A 19,566-nucleotide genomic window follows, 5' to 3' on the forward strand; every position below is an offset into this window, starting at 1 on the left:
TGTCTAAGGTTTTGGTCATTTTGATCAGAATGTGTCTTGGGGTATTTTTATTCGGATTTCTTCTAGCTGGTACCCTTCGGGCCTCCTGAATGTGGTCACAAGTTTTCTTCAGCTCTGGAAATGTTGTTCTGCTAGATACTCTTAATTTAAAAAAAAATACTTTGATACCTTAGATTCTTGTAAATATCTAAAAGGTGCAAGCATTATCCCTCAAAATAAAGAAAAAGGGGTACTGTTTTTAGTATTAGTTTAATATTATTTATTATTCTCTCATTTTACAGTATGTGCAAATCAAAAAAGAGATTAGGCTATCATTTTAGTGATAATATTTATATTTGCTCGAGCGGGCCCAGTAACGTCTCCATTGGAGACTTTGTTGTTACTGTGTCTGGCATATCGAATACTCTCGGTAGCTTGCCGGGCTCTCCGAGAGGGGCGGAGGAATCGAACTCGGGTCGGCCATGTTGGCTGCATGCAAGGCAGACGCCCTACCCCGCTGTGCTATTGCTCCAGCCCGAGGGCGATCTGGCTGCGACATCTGTCACCCCATTGATGGCCAGGGTTGATTCGGCTGATCTGGCTGGCTAGGCGGGTGTCCCCTTCCTCCCTCACCGCTCCATGTGCGTCCCTCCCGAAGCTGCGCGCTCGGTCGAAGAGGATGGCCTTCCCCGATAGAGACGGACCGGTCTTTGGTCGAGGGTATACGAGTAGCTGCGCGTCCCTGCTAGGACCTCCAATATTTATATTTATATGCTATAAACATGCACAGTTTAGTATATTGGTACAGGTTAGGTTTTGGTCTAGTTTTAACCTCCTTTCTCCCTTGCCACTTGGTCAATAGATGCCTAATTTTTTCCCATCTCCTCCTCTGGTTGTTCTCACTCACCTCCTCAATCAAGGTGATGCGTTCTGGATTTGCTGTGTAGTAGAATTGTAAGGACCAGATAGCTACTGTAGTCACTGGATGCAGAGGGTGAAATGGATGATGCCTATCATGAATTACTAAATGCAAAGAAAAGCTTTCTGTAGTGTATATAAGGAGCATTAGTATACACACCACATATTCCCCTGTGGCATTTTTTGTTTCTTGTTTCTTGGGGTTGTTTTGTTGATTACTGGAAAAGATTGGAATGTTTGAGGGTGGGTGACAGGAAAGAGCTGGGAAAATAGTCATCTCCAACCTACAAGTATAGAAATGCCACCACAGAGTTAATGCTTATGTTAGAGGCAGTGACTTTCAGAAGGATGCAAACAAAAGAGAGCACTGGTACACCACTAGTTCTTGAGTGAGAATCTAAGTGCCCAAACAGTTTTGTTACACGTTTAAGATAGACTCTCACCTTAAGTTTTCTTGTAGAGCAAATGAAGAATGAGGAGACAAGCAAAATTTGGAATGGAACATTTCATTTATTACATTGAATATTAATATATTTAATTAGTATAAAATATATGAATAATCCCTGAGCATCTAGGCAAGTATCTAAACCACTGAACTCTCTCTTGCCCCTCTGCATTAATTTTTAGATAGATAATAATTACATGTTGTAAGCATGTGAATTACTTAGAGGAAACAAGCAAGATTCATGTTTTCTCATGTTCTTAATTTTGTTTTCATTTGCATAGTTATCAATTCTTGAAGTTATAAATCTCCTACTAAATGTAATTCAGAAAATTGATGAATATTGCTTTAAAATTCATTTGAAATTTAGGCTATTTGGTTCTACTGTTCTTAGGAATTCTTGCTTTCAAATGCTACATAAAAACAAAGGGGTTTATTAGCTATTCTTCCTATTTGCAGTAACAATTTTGGGGTTTAGGATAGAAGAGGAAATTATAAATTGGGAGGTTGGAAGGATGGAATTCTCCATAACCAATATCTTCTATTAAAGGTGATCTTTTAATCAAAAGGGAAAGGTAAGAATATTCAATACTGCCTGTCTGTTCAAATGTCACTGAAGACATTGTTTGCTTGATCCTCCCAGACGACACAGCCAAATTAGCCTAATTTTATACATTTCATTTCAGAGTTTTAATATTGCTGTATTATAATTCTGCTAATGAACACTTTCATTTTTTTTTATCATGGACCTATTCTCTAGATAGAAGTTTTATCTTTTCTGTCCTCACAACTAGACTTGCCCAGAATGAAACAAGTGTAGACATTGTGCCAGATAACTTTTTCCTTAGAGCTTCTTGGTCATTCTCATCTGTTAAGAAACATCTAAGGCTAGTACTCAGAATCTAAAGTATTTCTGTCTCTACACAAACATAGCATGTTTGAGGCTCCCTGGATTACAGCTTGTGTTCACAGGGACTTGTTGGAGTTTAAGTCTTGACAATGACAATTATAGAGAGACAGATGAGTAAGGGCACTCCAAATTAGCTCTTTAGAAAACCAAGGCATTTCTTTCTTAGAAAATGTATGTGGTGTCAAGGTTTTTTTTGTCTGCTACTGGCAGTAGAGAGGTCCTGATGACATTGCAGTTCATACACCCCTAGTCATCACTAAGGTGAAAATGTAAATAAATACAGGATCCTCTCTGAAGGACTGCAGAAATGTTGTAGGAATCAGTGCTCTTGGCTTTACAAAGGGATAAACTCTAACCCCCTGCACCCCCCCTCCCGCCAGGAACCTGACTGACATTAATATTGTGTCCTCTGTGGGGGCAAGCATGAAATAACTTTATTCATTTATCAAATAGGAATTTTGTTTTTTCTCCAAGGGCACTGAAAGGGATTATCAATTGTGGATTCATACTGGAAAACTGGCATCACCGTATCTTCTAGTAGGTAAGTTTCTGAAAATTTGAAATAAATGAGTATGTTTTCATGACTCCAGAGAGCTCAGAATTGGCCAGGAAGCTTAAGTACTAAATATTAATCATGAATACTAAATGTTAAGCATTTCCAGAGTGATAGTCTCAAGCACCTAATAGTATAGTTGGGAAGATAAGTGTGGATTTTCCTCTTCAGTTCTCAAAAACAGAGCTAGTTTGCTAAACTTTAAAACAAACAATATTTAAGCAGTGTGTATTAATTATTTTCTCCTGCACACTTATATTTCATACTCAGTTCTTGAATTCTTTTTCCTTATAAAATTAGACTACCCATAAAGGTTTGTTAGTTTGACCCTCATAATGCCACATGGTATGTAGGGTAAATTCTACTAAATCATAGATTGGAGATGGAGTGACCACAAGAATTTGTTGAAGTGTTAATAACTTCTGCTTAATATCAAAGGAGAAACCAGATTGCCTCTAAACAGTATTCATTTCTATGCCAACACAGGAAATGTGCATTCCAAGCAACATTGTCTTTTTCTTTGCCCTTATTCACCTTCCCTACTAAAAACTGCTTTGGTGGATTTCCTCCGTGAGTGGACCTAGGGATGATTAGACAGAAAGCCAGGAATAGATCCTAACCTGTTGCAGTGTTCAGCACCAGCATCACTATCAGTCAGCCTGAAGTCTCCATTCAGGTTTTTCTCTGTGTAGGTCACGAGTTCCCTTATAGCATCAAAATGAGTCATGTCAGAAGCAGCCTTGGCATCATGGTACCGAAGACTAAGGACATAACTTTCATCCAGCAGCAGCTCTTAACAACAGAACACCTGCCTCCCGGATCAAGATGCCAGTTTATTTTGAAACCCACCCGCAGGACTCCTGCTTTGACCACGAATGGTGGGTAGCTGCTCCTCTGTGCAGGGTTATTGCACTTTGAAACAAAAGGTTTCGTTCCTGAAAACAGTACCAAGATCCAAACTTGCAGTCTGATGAAGTGGTTGTTGAGTGAGAACTACTAAAGCAAAAGTAGTTTTAGGAGGTGGTCATTACGGTATGTCTGTGTCTTTCTGCACTATTCTTTGCTCTTGAACTGTAAGCACATTACAGAGTTGGAGGCTCCAGACAGCGATGCAGGTGTGCAATGCCTTCTTTCTACTGTGGAACATTGCACTGTGTGTGTCTCTAAATAGTCCCATATTCAAAAGAGGTAGTTTGTGAGGGCCCCAGGAGACTCATTTCCTACCTGCATCCTATAGGGTGATGATTTCCACAGATCTGTCTTTTTGGCCCATTGACCTAACCTGCATTCCCTGGAAGCATAGCCATCTCCTACCTTTCCGATAAATAAAAAAATACCTCTAAATGACACAGTGATATTAAATTAAGGTGATCTCAAGTGTGAGCTTTTAAGTCTTTAGTCTGAAAATGAAATCTATCTGTTTTTTCTGTTGTGAATACAAACCAAGTGTCTGTATTTGCAATACAAACAAAATAATCATTGGGATAGTGAAAAGTTGATGCTGTATTTCTCTCGTTGTTTTTTCAATTTGAACCCACTGAGAGACCCAGCAATAACTAACTGTCTTAAACATCTACCACACACACCCTCATCCCTTTTTTCTAGCTTTTTTGGGACACTCCTGACTCTGCCCTCAGGGACTGAATCTGGGTTGACGATGTGTGTGCAAGGCAAATGCCCTACCTGCTGTACTATCTCTCCGGCCTCTAAAAAATTTGAGGTAACAGTGCTTTCCAGGAAGCTTGAACATCACAGACCAGATGATGCATACAAATAGACGGACAGATATGCATATTATGAAATGTCTTAAGAACTCTTCTGAGACCATCCATGTTTCATTTGCTTTTTTTCGAACTGAGATTTATTCTGAAAAATCTTGTCTCACAGGTGGTTGAATACGTAAGTTACTACAAACAATACTCTTTTACCCACTTTGAGGAGTAGTCAAAACTTTGTGAAAACTTTCAGTCACATCAGTCGCAGTTTTAAAAGCCAAGACAAAGTTTTATTTAGTATCTGACATCAAGACAGATAGGAAGTAGTTGTTTTAATATTTATAATGAACTAGACAGTGGACTAAAGGTTTAATTTGGAAAAACAAAATGCTGGTTACTCAAAAAATTTTCAGTGACTTAAGAAGGGAAAGTTGTATTTTATTTTATTTATTTTTTAAATGTTTTTAAATAAAGCTGTTTATGATGATTTGTTACATTCAATATTCCAACACCAATCCCATCACCATTATTTCCAATTTTTCCATGCACCCCTCATACTTTCCAAGCATCCCTCATACTTTCCCACCACCATTATTTCCAATTTTTCCAAGCACCCCTCAAGCCTGCACCTAGATCAGATCCTGAATCATTTATTTTATATTGGTCACAGTCCTCCCATTGTTCATCAGTTTGCTCGAGCAGGCCCAGTAACGTCTGTATCATGAGACTTGTTGTTACTGTGTTTGGCAAATCGAATACGTCACGGGTAGCTTGCCAGGCTTTGTCGCGCAGGTGAGATACTCTCAGTAGCTTGCCGGGCTATCCAGGAGGGGCAGAGGAATCGAACCCAGCTCAGCCAGGCCAACTACGTGCAAGGCAAACACCCTACCGCTGTGCTATCGCTCCAGCTACTTGTTATAAATAATTTGCTACAAATTATTAAAAGATGTTTTCTTAGAAGAATGTGTGTGAAGATTGTTGTAGCTCACCATGGAGCCCTTTAGTCCTTGTAAAAGAGATTACTAACATGTTGTTACAGGTTAAGCCTTATCTCTTGATATCTTGTTCATGGAGTTTGGTTGCCTTGTACTTTCCATCCCATCCAATGTGATGTGCTCCTCCTGATTTATTAGTGATGTAGAGTTTGAGATATTGCTCCAAGAATTCTAAAATTTTGAATGGGGTGATCCACCAGAAGTTAAATTTTAACTGGGTTGTAATCACCTTATTTTAAAGGGTTTTTTTTTTTTTTTTTTTTTGATCAGAGACCCTGAGTTTCCAGAAAAATCTGAAATTGAGCTGAGAGCTACCTGGAATGATCTGATGTAGCTCTTGAGATTCTAACCTAAATTGAACTTCCAATCTAGGTTCACATCCCCCCCTCTGCTTAAGCCTCAGGGATCAACTGGAAGTGACTGAATTTGTTAGGTCGTGACATGTGGGACATAGTTCTTCTCTGGCATATTTACACTGACCTTGGCGTCTCCTTTTTTGATGGATTTGACAGTTTCTGTTACCTAAAGAAGCTTCTCCTTGACTTTGAGAAATGCAGTGCCAAAACTCTACACTTTGTTGATGTCTCAAAAATAGGGAAATACCCAAACTTTGGGCTGGAGCGATAGCACAGCAGCAGGGCGTTTGCCTTGCACGCAGCCAAAATGGCTGACTCGAGTTCGATTCCTCCGCCCCTCTTGGAGAGCCCGGCAAGCTACCGAGAGTATCTTGCCCGCACGGCAGAGCCTGGCAAGCTACCCGTGATGTACTCGATATGCCAAACACAGTAACAACAAGTCTCATGATGGAGACGTTACTGGGCCCGCTTGAGCAAATCAATGAACAACGGGAGGACGGTGACGGAAAGTGACCCAAACTTTAGTTTCAGTGATGAAAATGTCAGCAAGAAAAGACTTCTATAGAAAAAATTTTTTTCTCTTTGAACATCACATGGAATGGAAAGTGTAAATGAAATCAGTTCAATGAGCTTTTCTACTGATCTTCTTCCCCAATCTCAGGCCACAGAAATTTTCTGCGACGAAGATCTGTTATGAACTGGGCATTTTGGAGAAGCCCTAACACACAGTTGGATAATGGATTAGATTCTTCCTTACCAACATCTCCTGTGACAGGAAAACTATTTGGTATCTCTTTGCCAATCATATGCGAAAATGACAATTTGCCAACACCAATCATGGTGAGTCCTGTTTTGTCCTATAACATTAACAAGAAGGGGAAGTCTGGCAAAGGAGAGGGAAATCTTTGAGAGAAATCTCTTCCCAAATGGAAAGACTATAGATACCTACATGCCTATGAATATCAGTAACTAAAGGATACAAAACCAAATTGAGATCTAGCAGAATTCTAGAAAGGTTGAGATCATCTACTCTACTGGTTTTAGGAAACCATCACATAAGCCTGCTCAGATCAATTAGAATTTGCCTTCTAAACAGAGAATTCTCAAAATCTCCCTCACTCTCTTCCTTGAACTCAAAAAATATTCTGAAAGCCTGTTTCACTTTAGCAGCAGAGTCTAGTTTGGAGAAGACTCTGCCATGGGTTTTATCAGTATTTTGATTCTTGGCACATTTGGTTACTATTCATTAATGGAGTGGCTCAGAAGATAGGCACTATTTCTTGAGTTTCCTCCCTAAATGAATATGGTATTTGCCACTTCATCCTTTGAGACACTAGTCGGGACACTTTTTCTTTTACCACAGATTTAGGGAGTAGTTTTCTCCCTACTTTATGTTACAGTGCCGGGGTCCAGCATCAGATGTGTAGCATAACTAGGTTCCAGAATCTGTGGTTGCTTTTATCTTCCTTCAAGCAGAGGACAGAGCTAGAAAGGGACGTACAAAAGGTATTCCAAGGGAGTGAAGTAGAGAAAGCTTCCACCAGAGGAAAGTGTTGAACTTTTTGTAGCAGGAAGTCAGCACACAAGTGGAATGAAATATGAAACAGAAAAAAGAAAGGCAAGTAGAGAAATTTGGCAGAAATATTTTTGTATTTGGGGTCAGGAAAGAGAACTGGGAAACCTGTGTTAGAAAGGAACGGGAAAATACTGAGAAGGAGAGAAGCTAGCAGAGAAATTTGGCTTTCAAATGACTATTGGTTTGCTGAACAAAAAAGATGACTTTTAAAACAAGTGTCTGAAGTAAAATGTCTTGGTGAGATGTTGACTACAATAGCATGAATAAATAGAATGATTAAATACCAGAAAACACATTGGCTTTCGTCGTCCTGGCAGTTCCCTAGTGATGCCCCGATATGAAGCACCATTTTGCTTTTCCTCCCTACAGAACATGCTATGGCTCCTTTATGAACGGGGGCCCTTGACAAAAGGCATATTTCGTCAATCTGCAAATGTGAAGGCGTGTAGGGAATTAAAAGAAAAATTAAATGCCGGCGCTGATGTACAGATTGATTGTGAGCCACTTTTTGTGGTGGCCTCCGTTTTTAAGGTAGGAAAGGTTCTTTCTCCCTTAATCCACTCTGTACTGTGTAGCTCGGGAGAAAGACTATGGGATTCCCTCACATAACATTCTTATAATAAATTTCAAACCTAAAGTGTGCTTAGAAAAACTTCAGGAGCCAGAGCGATAACACAACTATTAGGGCATTTACACACAGCCTAGCAGGATTCAGTCTCAAGTGCTATATATGGTCTCCCAATTCCTGCCAAGTGTGAGCCCTGAGCAAGGCTACATGTCACCCAAAATAAAAAAAAAAATTTAAAAAACCACTTTATCAGGTTAGCATTGAGTTTTTTAAAAGCCAGCATTAAGTCCAAGAGAAAACACAGCAGGTAAAGCATTTGCCTTGCACACAGCCCAAAAACATATAACAGAAGTATGCATAGCATGATTATCAATGCAAACATCCTGATTATAACTTTCTCTCATTCTGCTTACCTTCCTAATACAGGCAAGATTTTCTAAAGGAAGTTCACTAAGCTTGAAGACAAAAGTTTGCCACAATAAGCATTTTCCTGAGGAAGAGATATTGCTTGAGGGAGGGGTAGGTTGGGGTTGGGAAGCCACTGAAAATTCCACTCTTTTGAACCTTCATGGTTTCTGCTGCGGCACACTTATGCCATCCCATGGAGGACAATCAGGTGGTACTAGTGATTGAAACTGGCCTTCTTGCAAGCATAGCATATTCTCCACCCCACTAACAACACTTCTAAGTGAAGGTGGAGTAGGAAGAAAGACAGAATCTGGGCTGCCTTTCATAAAGTCCTCCCACCATCGGCCTTATTGGTGTTCCTCACCATTAAACTTAGGATATCAGAGTTTTATCCACAGTTGAGCTAGAGATTTAAAATGAAGAGTCAGAGCCATCTTTAGCAGAGTTTTGAACTTTTAGATTTGAACTCAGCAGGAGCTTCTGTAGACCTCCTTTAGGTTCCCACCTCCCAGCAGGGTTGGAATGCACCAGAGCCAGGAGAGAGAAAGGTCCTGGAATAAACATGTCCAACTCAGGAAGTATGGTGAAACGGCACACTCTGCCCACCCCTAGAGAGTGCAGTTTAGGAATAGGAAGTGAGCTGGCTCTGCTCCTTGACAACTCTGCAGTAGATGTTTGCAATGAAGCACTTCTCAAAGGAACTAGAGAATGGAACTAGGTCCTATCATCTGGTTTGGCGAGAGTTTATGATGACTTGACAATCCTAAATATAAACCAAGGTATACATGGTGTGTTTACTGAGCTCTAACATTATAAAGGAAACTTTTTCTGTTTTTGAGAAACAGATTTGAGATGACAAATTTTCTCTAATCTTTAAAGAATTTAAACCACATGTCTTGAAATATAATTTTACTGTTGTCCACAATGTTCAGAATTTAATTTTTGTAATTTTGTACTAAATCCTAAAGTTACACAAAACAAAATTCTAGAAGAGTTAAATTTCAAGTGACTTGTGCAAAAATAAAATGAAAAACTCTCAGTACAGTGAAAGTCTGTTTAAGTGGGTCCTAGCTATCTGTTTGCAAGCAGTTACCATGCTTTCAAGCTTTGTTTTAATTTAATAACACCAGCACAACTCTCTCAAGCTGTAGTGCATAGAAAGCTGCTTGACATACTCCAATCTCTCAGAGGTTTAAGGAAAAACTCATTGGAATCATCTTAGCAGTACTGTCACCTTGAGTTAATTAGGAACCCAGGAATAAGAAGTGAGGGAGCTTTCAGTCCAGAGCCTTGAGAAAGGGGTTTCGTTTCATAATTGGTTTTTCCAGCTGTGGAAAACTCATTGAGAAATTACAAGGTATTGTTCAAATTTAGATTGAAGATGGAGTAGGTTTTTTTTTCCCCTTCAAGATAATATCGTAAATACTTTTTTTGACTGAGATTTAGAATGAGAGCTATGGTCACTCTGCCTCTTTGAACAAATTTTCCTATTCAAGCTCTGACTTTTAAAGTATATTTAGAAACAAAATCCATTTGGAATTTGGACAATGCAATAGCTGATGCCACGTAAAAATAACTTTTTTTTTTTTGCTTTTTGGGTCACACCCAGTGATGCTCAGGGGTTACTCCTGGCTCATGCACTCAGGAATCACTCCTGGCGGTGCTCGGGGGACCATAAGGGCTGCTGGGAATCGAACCTGTGTCGGCCATGTTGGCTGCACGCAAGGCAAACGCCCTACCCGCTGTGCTATCGCTCCAGCCCCTAAAAATAACTCTTATTTGATAACATGTTTGAATTATAATACCAAGGTAGATTTCTATCAGAAATTAGAATAAAACAGAAAAAAGACTGAGTCAGTCATGTTCCTGCTTGTTAAACTACTTCGTTATTAGGTAACATGACAACAAGAGAGTTTTTTTTAAACAGTCATAAATACATTCTAGCTTCCATTTTATTTCATTTTTTAAAAATTTTTAAATTTTTTAGAGCATTACAGAGCCATTCATGATTGAATTTCAGTCATACAGTATTCCAACACCCATCCCTCCACCAGTGTACATTTCCAGCACCAGAGTCCCCAGGTTTTGCCCATTACCCCCATCTCCCACCCCTAAATCTATGAGAGCACTTATGTGGCGAACACTGGGAGAAACTTAAGTGTCTCCCCCAAGAACAGAAAGTAGCAGGGAGTTTGTATTCTTCACTAGACTAGCCTTCGCACCTCAGCCAGTGCCTGTCCCATCTGAGTAAATGTGCCTACAATGTCTAGATGGCTGGTTACCACATCCCTAACCTCAGAAAGACCATGTTTATACATCTTTTTCTCTGAGCTAGTGGTCTAAAGAGTGTGTGTGTGTGTGTGTGTGTGTGTGTGTGTGTGTGGTGTGGGTTGGGGGGAGGGCACAGGGAAAGGAAGGGTGTATGCTTATTGCCGAACTACCAGGTTGTATACATTGCTACTTGTACACAAAAGGAGGTGGAAGTTTCAACAGAGTTCAATCTTCAGTTACTCTTCTACTTTTGGGTCAGAAGAGAATCAAATCTAAACTAAAGCATGTGTTTGTAAAAATGAATGTTAGTGGAGAGTTGACCTAGAACTCTGTTTCCTGGAGAAGGGAGAAAGAAATTTAATGAATCTTTTCATCAAAAGGTTTTCTTCTTTGTCCCATACATAGGAGCTGGATAAATGACTTAAAATATTTTATTTTCTGACTCAGAAAAAAAGGGATAGACATAGAAAGATTGCATTCATCTGGGGAACATAAAGCAACAAAATAGGAAACTAACACCCAAGAATGGCCGAGATTAGTACCAGGAATTCTACTCTATGACTTGGAGGCCAACCACACATACTAGGGAAAAGGGAGCTCAGATAAAGAGGGGAACACCAAATAAAGGTGTTGGGAGGACCCTCCCAGAATGGGAGAAGCATGCTGAAAGTAGACTATAGACCAAACATGTTTGTGTTTCTTTTGCAAACCACAACTCCCAAAAGGAGAGAGAGAACAGAGGGGAATGCCCTGCCACAGAGCCAGGGTGGGATGGGGGGGATGGGGGGTGGGAGGGATGCTGGGATGCATGGTGGTGGGAAGAGGGCACTGGTGGAGGGATGGTATTTGATCATTATATAATTGAAACCCAAGCACAAAAATGTGTAAGTCTGCAACTGTACCTCATGATGTCTCACTATTTAAAAAAATTTTTAATAAATAAATAAATAAAAATATTTTATTTTCTTCTATATAAGGATTTTCTGCGGAGTATTCCAGGTAGTATATTTTCATCAAACCTGTTTGATCATTGGCTTTCCATAATGGATGAAGTGAACCATGAGGAGCGCATCCATACTATCCAACTGTAAGTGTGCTAGTTTAGTCATGTCTCAAATTTTTTTAAATGTATAACTTGCATATTAAAGTAATGATGACTATTAAAATCAAAGTTTGAAATAGTAGGCGCCAGAAAGATAGTGCAGCAGGAGGGTGCTTGCCTTGCATGTAGCTGACCCAGGTTCCATCCCTGGCAACCCATATGGCCCCCTCAAGCACCACTGGATGTGACCCAAAAACAGACCAAAACAAGAGAATAGATTATCTGCTGTCATTGGTATTATATCCCTAATCCTACAACTTGGAATTCTTTAGCTTAATAAGAATCTGGTAAGAAGAAACCAGTAGCATCCATAGCTAATGCTCTAGACCAAATCTCATCGGCAGTCTTAATTTCATTAAGTATTTAACCAAACACCTCCTTAAATGTCTAACTCAACATCTGGATTCCTTCTCTCAAGGAACTCAAGATTCTGATAAAGAAGATAAACTAGTAATTACAGTACTGTCTCATCAATGCTAGAAAAGACATAACTGGGTGTGGGAGCTTCCTGGAGGGGCACTGCAGAAGGCTGCTCACTATTAAGTGTCAAGGGAGAGGGGAGTTGCAAAGTCTCTCCATCTTAATCACAGAGAACACATGGTTCTGCTGCAAAGGGAAGTTCCTAGGAGAACTCTCCACCCCTGTCCCTGAATATTTTCTTTATTATAGAATAAGAAAGATATGTCTACATTTAAAAAAAAGCAACACTTCACCTGTGAAAACCCAAGAATCACTTATTTTTGTAAACGCTAGTTTAGTGATCTTTTCTGGAGTAACTTTGAATTTTTTTTATTTGAATGTATCACCATGAGATACAGTTATAGACTTACAAAATTGCATGATTACTTTTCGGTTATACAATGTTCGAGCATCCATCCCTCCACCTGTGCCCATTCTACATCGCCAATGTTTCCAGTATCCCTCTGCCACCCCCACTCCTTCCCTCCCACCTCTGTGGCAGGCACATTCCCTCTTTCTCTCTCCTTCTGGGTATTATGGTTTGCAATACAAGAACTAAGCGGCCATCATGGTTGGTCCATAGTTTACTTTCAGCATGCATCTACCATCCTGAGCAAGCCTTCCAACCATCATTAGTGGTCCCTTCTCTATCCCAACTGCCTTTAAGATCAGCTTCCAAGCCATGGAGTGATCCTCCAGGCCCTTATCTCTACTATCCTTAGGTGTTAGTCTCCTAGTTTGCTACTTTATATTCCATAAATGAGTGCAGTCATTCTATGTCTGTCCCTCCCCTTCTGACTCATTTAGCTAAACTGGAGCAATAGCACAGCAGTAGGGCATTTGACTTGCACGTGGCCAGCCTGGCTGACCCGGGTTCAATTCCTTCGCCCCTTTCGGAGAGCCTGGCTAGCTACCGAGAGTGTATCGCCCGTATCGCAAAGCCTGGCAAGCTACCCGTGACGTATTCTATATGCCAAACACAGTAACAACAAGTCTCACAATGGAGACGTTACTGGGCCCGCTCTAGAAAATCGATGAACAATGGGAGGACAGTGCTACAGTAATACTCTTCATGTCTATCCACTTGTATGAAGAAAAGAGCCCTGAAGCCCTTCTGGAGTAACTTTTAACTTGTGAATTATCTAGACTGCCATTGATAAACTATATTCTTCTATTAACAAAAGAGGTCTAACTCTTAATGGTGTCAGAAATCAAGGCCATGGAACAAATAGTTTATTACTTTATGATTCTGTGGGATGTTCAAAAAGAATGAACATCAGATTTGTTGTTTGTCTTAGAGATTATATCCTACAACCTAAAATAGTTCAAAGACTGATGACCTGAAAGTCAGAGAACCCAAAAGGAGAGTACCCTAGACAATACCTTCATTCTACTGAACTTCCTCAGCCATCTTTAGATTCCTTGTCAGTGTTCTTTATAACCTTTCCCTACAGGCTCCACCCATTACCCCATTGCACTGAACAAGTGCCTCTGCTTCCATTGACACAGCACCACCCACCTGATTTTGTCCACTGGCTGCAGATTCTGCTTTAAAATAATAACAAAACTTTCATGACTATCAATAATGTTTCTACTTCTCTGGGTAATAGTAAAAATCATTTTCAGTGACTAATTGTTTGAAATCCCTTATAAGTTGCAGTCCAGACAGTGGGAAACATAGTGTGAGTGTGGAGGAGAATGCTAAGCTCAGAATGGAGCAAGGACGTGTCCCAAGCATAAAGCTGAGACCAAGCTTCTCACCAAGAGAAGCATTAGCATTTTTGTGTTGCTGGAGCAACTTAATATTTCAAGGAGCACTTCGGGAGCTGTAGTATTAGTACAGCCAGTAGAAGAATTGCATGTGGCCAATCCAGGTTCGATCCCTGCCACCCTATGTGGTCCCCCAAGCCTATCAGAGTGATCCCTGAGTGCAGAGCTAGAAGGAAACCCTGAACTCAATCAGATGTGCATCCCCACTCCTGCCAAAAAAATAAAAATTAGCACATTGTTTAATTTCCTCAGAAAGCGTGTGGGCTGTTTAGTTTGAGAGTATTTGGAAATGTCTTTGAATTTCAGGGAAATAGGCAGCATTGTTTTACAAGCCATTCTTTACCACTTTTACATCTCTCTAGATTCGATGCCCTGTATTTATTCGACCTCTGTGCAGGCAGTGCTTACTCTGCACACGATCACACTCACTGAAACTCTGCATATCTGACTGTGCTCTTGCTTTATGTGGTTCCCCATGGACAGCAGAAGCTGCCTGGTCTATACAAGTTTTCTATGAAATGTATTCTCTAAAGTGCCTTCTTCTTTCTTTAGACTCTTACAACAGCTTCCAAGAGCGAACACCATTGTCCTGAAATACCTATTCGGAGTGCTACACTGCATTGAGCAAAATTCCTCTTTAAATCAGATGAACGCTCTCAACTTAGCTATTTGCATAGCCCCTAGCATCTTGTGGCCACCAACAGATTCACGGGAAATGGAAAACGAGTTTTCCCAAAAAGTAATGACATTTCTTTTTCCTTTTGATGCTTCAGGGGGCTGAGTTTTATTTCCCATAGCATTTGGGGTAGTTCTGGTGTCTTCCTTAAGTAACATACCATACCTTACAGACTTCATTGAACATGTTATCCTAATTTGTTAATCTATTCACGTGACATGGATGCCAGTGCCATAGTTTATGTTAAGCCACATTCAAGTGTGAGCCACTGATGGTACACACCAGCATCAGCATGTTCAACAGAGAAGCGCTCGCAATTGGGTCACTTCTCATTTCACTTTTAGAAGGCAAGCCTAAAGTCTTCAAGTGACGAGAAAGCATCTGACAGTCATGAGGGGAAGAAGAACTTTGAAGTGAGACAGGTCACAGTTCAATTCTCAACCCACTACTAACAGAATATATGCTCTTGGGAAAATGATTTGCATTGTCCACCATTTCCAAATCTAAAATTTGAAATCAGTGGTAATATCAAACTCATATTCTAGTGACTAGGAGCCACACTTTTTTTTCCATGTGCAGTGTACTTGCTTCCACCATTCTGCCTGCTCCCCTGTCTCAGATACTGGGGTAAGAAAGGAAAGATTCCAGTATTCATCTCAATAGGGTCTGCTGCCCCAGGTGAAATATTACCTCCTCCCATATCAGGAAATTTAAGGGAATGAACTTCATTGGCAGAGGCTGTGAAACAGAGCACAAACTCTGTCCTTCAGAAGAGGCCCCATGAGTACAGCCTCTACCCACACACACTTCAATCCTTATCTAAGAGTGCTTTATAAATTTTAATAATTTATTACTTAGCCATTTCAAATACTCTAGATAGAGGATATTAAAAACAGTTCTCATTTTAAAGACAGAGCCATTGGCATAAAAGTTAGCATTAAGTTAAGGTCACAAATAGTGAGTCTTCAAAGTATACCCCAAATAGCATACTCAGATGGAGAGTTAAGACACTTGCCTTGTATATGGCAAACCCCATATCTAGTACTTCCTATGGTTCTTCAGCTACGACTTGGTGTGGCCCAACTCCTACAACCTCCAGGCTCCAAAAATGCCTTGTGTTTTTGTATATTTTTCCCTTAGAGGGGAAAAAAGGCATTTCTACTTTGAAATCAGGCATTTCTCTTAGGATTCGTGTATTAAAGGTGACTCAAAGAAAGACTGTATAAAAACTGGTGCTTCTTTTTTTTTGTCCTTTTTAAACAGATTTTGAACCTTATTCAATTTGTAATAGAAAATTGTTACAGAATTTTTGGGGAGGAGATAATTTCCCTCTTTGGAGAAGTCTCTAAACGATATGATAGCAGAGAGAATATTCCAGGTATTGTAAAAACAAGATCTCTCGGGAGGTGGGGGGTGGGAGAGCATGGACACTTGACTGGCACAGTGGGAGTTTCTTAGAAAGCAGGTCTTTCTTGTGAACACAGGTCAGGGCATTGTGATGTCCCCAGGTTAACTTGGTGAGGTCCCAAAATCCAAGAAACTCATTAACAACATGAGATACTATAGTCATTTTAACCTCTTTTCAAATAAAGTTTTACTAGCATTTACATGTGTTTATGTTGCTATGGTTGAAGCTGTAGCCAATGGCCCAGAGGCAAAGTATATAGGGCTGGTCTTTAGCTGAGTGATTCCTAGTATAGAGTTCTTGAAAATGAAAAAACTAGTATCATGGCTGGGGTCCATAACTGAATGTTCATTGCATGTTTGAGGCCCTGAGTTTGATTCCTGGCAATACATTCCTTACCCCAGCACAGCTAGAAGGGGCAGAGCAGCAATTTTTCTTTAATCCTGAACATCTTTTCTAGTCCTTCAAGTACTTCTCCAGTAGAGTCGACTTTCCAGGCTTGGAGGAAACCAGGGATCACTCTTTGGGCTTGCGCTGCTAACCCTGATTTTGAAATGTCTGGTCTCTCATAGGGCAGGCCAGCACCTGCTTGGCTTATACAAAAAAGGACACGGTGTGGTGAGATTCACAAAATACACAAAAACAATTGATATCATGGGGAAGGAGTTTTGAACATGAAGTCCTGTCCTATCAGTTAGTAATTATTTGGTCTTCAAGCTGCCATATCTGCGCCAATAAAATACAGATAAATCTAACTAATGGGTTTTGTAAAGATTAGTCATGAGACTGGAGCAATAATAGAACAGGTAAGGCACTTGCCTTGCACGTGGCCGACCTGGGTTCAATTCTTGGCACTCCTTAGGGCCCCCAAGCCTGTCAGAAATGATCCCTGAGCACTGCTTAGCATGGTCCAAAAACCTAATATATATATATATATATATATATATATATATATATATATATTAAAGAGAAATCAGTAGTTGTTAGTAAATGGTTTTCTGAGCCTAGAGTTGTAGGTCCCCACCAGCGATCCTTGTTAGAAGGCTGAGCCCTGTTCAGGACCTTGGTTTACCTGGTATCAAATCCTTATTTGTTTATTTTTTACTGAGTAAAAATCAAAATAACAAAAATGTTATTTTGGTATGTCCTCATTACAAGGGTGAATATAGCATATGCCCGAGCAGTTCTTTTCCTACACTAACATTTGGGAAGAGTGTGACAGATCCTGCCTCCTTAAGAGTAGGAAGCACATGAGAAGAAAATTCCAGAAAAGACACAAGTTTTTAAGGCACATGGACTGTTTGTGGTAAGAAAAATACTAATAATAACTTGGATATTTTTCCCCACAGACTCTTGTGTTCCTTTGAATGATTCCTATGACAGTCTGGAAAATGAACTTGAAGACTTTCACCCATATGATATGCCATGTAGTGATATCCAGCAGCTGGGGAGGGAGAGCAGAAGCCTTGATTCTTTTGCAGCACTTAGTGACATGGACACCACAGCAACCAGTCTCTTAACTCTGAGTGACCTGAGTTTAACTTACTCTAAGGAAGATTTAGAAGAAGACCCACCTGTTGGTGATAGAGCCGAAGATTCTGTCTTACTCTCAAACCCTCCCCTGGAGAGCCAAACCAAGCTCCCCTCAGGCAGAAACATAGCTAAAAGTCCTAAGTGTGCCAGACGTCAGCGGCACTCGTCGGAGCCCACACTTTCCACAGAACCCTCTCTCAAGGAGAATGTTCCCCAGGAATCATCAGTGGATGCCACACTGGCTGATGCTGTGCTCTTTGCAAACTCCCACCATGCCGATCATGCCAGGGATTCCTCAGGGGGAACCCTGGTCAGATCTGGGTCCAGCAGACTGAGCCTGTGCTCTGAACCAGCCCCTGAAACACCCCACACCCTCACCGAGTGCATTCAGGGGGCCCAGCCTTCAGAGCCCATCACACCAGGTGCTCCAAACCCCAGGAGGCGGCAGCGGCGCTGCTCTGAGCCCACTACAAACAGCCTGAGTACAAAGTGGGCCTCTTGGAAAGAATTTTATCAAAAGAAGTTTCGCAAGAATAGCTGTGACTCAGTCCTTTCTCCAACAGAAACTGACTGTTTGAAGCAAAATTCATCGCGCAAAGCAGAAAAGCAATGTTTAGAGAGATCTGTTACAGGACTGGGGCTGCCTAAAAAGAGTAAAAAGACCAACTCACCCACTCACCATTTCAGACTATTTTCAAAATCGAATGCCGTTATGTCGTGCGATTCCATTTCGACACTAGGCAGTGCCAGGGATGAATCCATGGTCCCAGATCATCGAAGCAGCTCCCCAGCACCCACAAAAGAAGCCCAGAGGAACCGGCGTTCCTCTGAGCCCAGCACTGGAAGCCAGCCCTGTGAATTGAGTGACTCAGTAGAACCACAGCCACCAAACACAGTGCACCTTACTCTGGAAGAGCGCCTGAAATGGCAGAATGCTCTGAAACTCGAGGGGCAGACATTAATTCAACAGAGCATAGCAATGGGTATCAAAGTAGGTAAGGACAAAGAAAATCAAAAGGAGGCATGTTCATCAAGTATATCTTCCCTGGATACAACAGGCACTGTTCTTTCACATGAGACTGTGTTCTCCCTAAAACCTACATTTTCTACCACCAACAAAACCTCCTGTCCTGGAGGGCCTGTGGTTCAAGTGGAATGCGAATCAGGGGACCTTCATTTGGATTCTTATGATGCCAGCCAGAATTCAGAAATAGCTAATCTCTCATCTGGGCAGGCAAGAAGCCCTCTGACTTCTAAGAAAAAAGACACGTCGGGGTGGCAGTCACAGCTTCACTCCCTTCAACCTGGCACATGGATAAGGAGCAGTCTAGTCAGTTTGAAGAATTGGTCTCTCAATAAGAAGGCCAGGACCATCATACCAGAGGAAAACTCTACTTTAAGAGAGGCCTCTGGCTGTCCCAAATCCACAACATCACAGGCAGCCCAGGAGGCCCACTGTGACCTACAAGCCAATGTCCCTGAGTCCTGTGGAAAGGTCCCCCAGGAGGAAGGGGACAGTAAGCCTGGCTGTGCTGGTAATATGCCCCAAGAAACATCCCCCCTCTACTCTATGACACAGATTCCAACTGAGGACAAAATTCCAAGCCAGGATGGGGACAAAACTTAACCAAAGTCATTTCATTGACATAAAATACTGATGGTGACAATGAGATCAGCAACTTGAGTAACAGTGACACTTTTTTTCACCAAGAATTTAAGTCAAAGTGTTTCATAGCTACACATTTGGGAGAATTTCCCTTAGATGATTGGATTGATCCTGTAGGATTTTTTCAATTCTAGCCAAGTGCTAGTGAAGAAAGCAACTTGTCTTGAGCAACTAGAATCAAAGAGCGGATGTGTCCAGTCCAATTTTTATCACTTAACACTCACTGCAAGGCCTAAAAACTATAGACTAACAGTAAACTCCCAA

The 19,566-nt window shown here is 40.9% G+C and overlaps 1 protein-coding gene across 1 annotated transcript in view; it reads left to right on the forward strand.

Moving 5' to 3' along the window:
* Positions 1-19,263, forward strand: part of ARHGAP20 (Rho GTPase activating protein 20) — a gene marked incomplete at its 5' end in the record, with an annotated part of 51,393 nt that extends 32,130 nt beyond the window's left edge. The window contains 8 exons of the mRNA XM_056107550.1: positions 2,724-2,790; positions 3,495-3,680; positions 6,530-6,708; positions 7,814-7,975; positions 11,669-11,778; positions 14,575-14,761; positions 15,962-16,076; positions 17,453-19,263. Coding sequence (XP_055963525.1) covers positions 2,724-2,790; positions 3,495-3,680; positions 6,530-6,708; positions 7,814-7,975; positions 11,669-11,778; positions 14,575-14,761; positions 15,962-16,076; positions 17,453-19,263 — 2,817 coding nt within the window. The remainder of the gene's footprint in view (positions 1-2,723; positions 2,791-3,494; positions 3,681-6,529; positions 6,709-7,813; positions 7,976-11,668; positions 11,779-14,574; positions 14,762-15,961; positions 16,077-17,452) is intronic.
* Positions 19,264-19,566: the final 303 nt, after the last annotated feature.

The sequence above is a fragment of the Sorex fumeus genome, unplaced genomic scaffold, assembly GCF_029834395.1.
Source record: "Sorex fumeus unplaced genomic scaffold, SorFum_2.1 ptg000169l, whole genome shotgun sequence".
Lineage (NCBI taxonomy): Eukaryota > Metazoa > Chordata > Mammalia > Eulipotyphla > Soricidae > Sorex > Sorex fumeus.